Here is a 3,879-nt window from a genome sequence, read left to right on the forward strand (position 1 = left end):
TCCTCTTTTTAACTGATACTGCTGACTTTCTCCATCATTCTTTCTCTTGTAAATCTCCAGTATTTTGCTTTTTCAGGAATGTTATTGTTAGACTATGCTGTGGATTCTTATGGGATGTCAGTGTCTATGTTGCACAGGACTGTGTGAACACCAACACTATGGGACTGGGTCAAATGATCCTGGGCCCACTTGCATTATAGGAAATACAAAGTTAAAAATCACACAACACCAGGTTATACTCCACGACCACCTGATGAAGGAACAACGCTCCAAAAGTTGTTGGACTATAACATGGTGTTGTGTAATTTTTAACTTTGTACACTCCAGTACAACACTGACACTTCCAAAGCAGTATGGGAAATGTAGTCCCGGAAGTAGTTCGGTGGACCGGAAGTGTGTTATGTCCGTCCTGCAAAACCTTCCCCCGCTGTTAGTACGCAGTGCAAGTCGATGTGATTGAAGGGTTTCGAAAATAAATTGTGTTTAAGGAAAAAGAAAGTTGTATTGGGTCCAAAATGCCGGCGGGGAAAAGCTACCGCAGGAGGAGAGACGAGGAGTCGGATGAGGAGGACGAGCAGAGGGTGGTGGAGGTCAGGTGAGAGCCGAGGCTTCAGTGGTCCGTGGAGGCCTCTCGCCCTCCAGCCCAACCGGGGAGATTCTTCAACCTATTCCTGAACAGTTAACTGCTTAAAGGTTTCAGGCTTCTGGAGGGAAAGGTCTTGTCTTTGTACAGCGCCTTTTAGGATTCCCCAACGAACTGGACAGCCAATGAAGTCTTGTATAAGAGACAAAAAATCAGCAGATGCTGGAATGCAAGGTAGACAGGCAGGAGGCTGTAAGAACACAGCAAGCTGGGCAGCATCAGGAGGTGGAGAAGTCAATGTTTCGAGTATAACCCTTCTTCAGCCCTTGCTTACTGTGTTCTTCCAGCCTCCTGCTTGTCTACCATGAAGTATTGTATTGCAGGAAATCCCTCACACCTAACGTACATTGTCTGACCAGAGGTGTCACCACCTTTATCTTGATAACACCTTAAGTTATCTCGGGGCCGTGACTTGAAAGAAATTCTGGGATTTGCATATTGATCAATCGAAACTTGCACCTCCAATCTAACTGATTAAAGGTTTAAGAGCATCTTAGGGATGTTCAATTTGTTCGCATTAGTTGTATGATCCTTTGATCTCTTCCTTATAAATTTTGTGTCTAAGGTCTTCTTCTCTCACTAGCTCCTGATGAAGGAGCAATTCTCCAAAAAGCTAGTGCTTTCAAATAAACCCATTGGACTACAACGTGTCGTTTGAGTTTTGACCTCGTCCAACCCAGTCCAACACCAGCAGCTCCACATCAAAGAAACGCAGCAACCAAGATTGTTCACAGCAAACCCCCACAACATGAATGTGATGATAACCAGACTGTGTGCGTCTGTTTTGTGCTGTTGATTGAAGGATAAATATTGACCCAAACACCAGGAAATATTCAACAGGTCTGGCAGCACTAATGGAGAGAAGAATTGGAGTAACATCTTAAGTCTGATATCAGAGCTATATTTGACTTGAAACATCAACTCGCTCTATCTAACCGCAGCTGCTGTCTGACCTGCTCGGTATCCCCAGAATCTTTCTAGTACGTGTTGTAGTTGTGTTCAATCTACCAATTAGTCACTGTTTATTTGTTGAATCTTGGGTAGTTTTGGATTTGAGATAGAGGATCAGCCATCAGTTAGAGGATTGTGTTGAATGGCAAAATGGGTTTGATGGGCTGGATAGTCTATTCCTGCTCCTATTTCATGTGTTTTGAGTTTCAATTTTTATCTTAGATTTCCTGCATTTGCTTTGCTTCTTCAATGGGGGAGCTTCCTTGCTCTGGAAAGTAGCAGCCATTAGATATTAATCCAGTCCAAAGATGTGTGGCGCTGGAAAAGCACAGCAGGTCAGGCTGCATCCCGAGGAGCAGGAGAGTCAATGTTTCAGGCATAAACATCGACAGTCCTGCTCCTCAGATGCTGTCTGACCTGATGTGCTTTTCCAGTGCCACACTTTTCAATTCTGACTCTCCAACATCTGCATTCCTCACTTTCTCCCAGTCCAAAAATGTGCAGGTTAGGTGGATTGACAGTGATAAATTATGCTGTAGTGTACATGGTTGTGTAGACTAGCAATGGTAAATGTGGGTTAGGGGGATTGGTGGGTGTAGGGGTGGGTATGCGTTCCAGAGGGTGGGTGCAGACTTGATAGGCAGAATGGCCTCTATCTGCACTGCAGGGTTTATATGATTCTCTGATTTGACATCCATTCAAGAAGTGTTTTGTGTCTCAGCAGAGAAACAGGACCTCCAACAGTCTGGCACTCCCTTAATACTACATCTGACCACCACCCTAGATAACTGTGGTCAAGACATGGAGTGGAGCAGACAGAGTGGTACTCACTGGGCCATAGCTGACTCCTAAAGTCTAAACCATTGTCTGAGTGAGTGAATACATACAGTTTGGTGGCTGCCTCGCCAGTAAATGATCAGTCTTCATCCTCATAAAATGTTCTTAAGTTTGTAAAGATTGAAAATAGCCATCAGTCGCTGAGGCTTTCCTCCTGACAGACATAGGAATTAAGAGCCAGAAGTTGGTTGATAGGGTCCCTCCAGCCTGCTGTGCCATTTGATAAGTTTGTGACCTCAACTGTATTTTCTTATCCAGTTAATACTGTTTTGTTAATCAAACCTCTATGTCTGCCTTAAAACAAAATTCAATGATCCAGCCTCTACTGCTCTCAGAAAAAAAAATTCTACCAACTAACTAGCCTTTGAGAGAAATCAGTTCTCATCTCTGCCTCAAGTGGAAGAGTCTTTAATTTTTGAATTAGTTTTCGTCTTTCCTATAAAGGCAATATCCTCTCCACATCATCCTGTTCCCCCACCACAACATTGCATGTGTCAATGCTTTTTAGTCTTCACAATTACGACAATGTATGTGAGACTATGACATCCATTTGATTTTCCTCCCACATGGTTGTAAAGATTGTAAAGCAATGATTCAGATATTTTCTAGTCAAACGTTTAGAGATATTGTTACACAATATCAGAGTGACCAGGACTTGAACCTGGAATCAGGGCTGCAAAAGCCCTTAAAAGCAATAATTCATTTCTCTGTGGATATTTTAAATGATCCTGTTCAGAGATGTTATGACATGCCTTGAACCTTGGTCTTCTGGCTCAGAGGCATGGACACTACCACTGCACCAAAAGAGCCTTTTCATTTCTTTGTGGACTAGCCTGATCTTTTTGTTTTAAATTAGCCTGATTAGAGATCAGGTGGGACTTGAACCTCAGCCTCCACAGCCCAGAAGTAGGGACACTGCCACTGTGCCGTAAGAGTCCTATCATTTCTTTATGGACTTTCCTGACCTATTTTTCCAATCAACCTGTTCAGAGATGTTATTACACAACTCTAGAGCAGATGGGATTGCACCCAGGCCCCCCAGTCCAGGGGTAGGGACACTGCTACTGCACCACAAGAATCCCTGTGGGCTTCCCTGAAGCAGTTGCCCTTTCTTGCTTATTGGTGGTTGCTAGTTGATATGATGGAGTTGCCCACAAGGCTATTTCAGGGAGGTAATTGACAGTTAACTACATTGCTAAAAATGTGTTGCTGGAAAAGCGCAGCAGGTCAGGCAACATCCAAGGAACAGAAGAATCGACGTTTCGGGCATGAGCCCTTCTTCAGGAATGAGGAAAGTGTGCCAAGCAGGCTAAGATAAAAGGTAGGGAGGAGGGACTTGGGGGAGGGGCGTTGAATTGCGATAGGTGGAAGGAGGTTAAGGTGATGGTGATAGGCCAGAGTGGGGGTGGGGACGGAGAGGTCAGGAAGAAGATTGCAGGTTAGGAAGG

At 44.2% G+C, this 3,879-nt stretch overlaps 1 protein-coding gene across 1 annotated transcript in view; it reads left to right on the forward strand.

Annotated features, from left to right (window-relative positions):
* The first annotated feature begins 391 nt into the window (after window positions 1–391).
* Window positions 392–3,879, forward strand: part of c30h9orf78 (chromosome 30 C9orf78 homolog) — a 19,570-nt gene continuing 16,082 nt past the window's right edge. Inside the window, exon 1 of the mRNA XM_043720517.1 lies at window positions 392–595. Coding sequence (XP_043576452.1) covers window positions 516–595 — 80 coding nt within the window. The 5' untranslated portion in view covers window positions 392–515. The remainder of the gene's footprint in view (window positions 596–3,879) is intronic.

The sequence above is a fragment of the Chiloscyllium plagiosum genome, chromosome 30 (genome assembly GCF_004010195.1).
Source record: "Chiloscyllium plagiosum isolate BGI_BamShark_2017 chromosome 30, ASM401019v2, whole genome shotgun sequence".
NCBI classification, from domain to species: Eukaryota; Metazoa; Chordata; class Chondrichthyes; order Orectolobiformes; family Hemiscylliidae; genus Chiloscyllium; species Chiloscyllium plagiosum.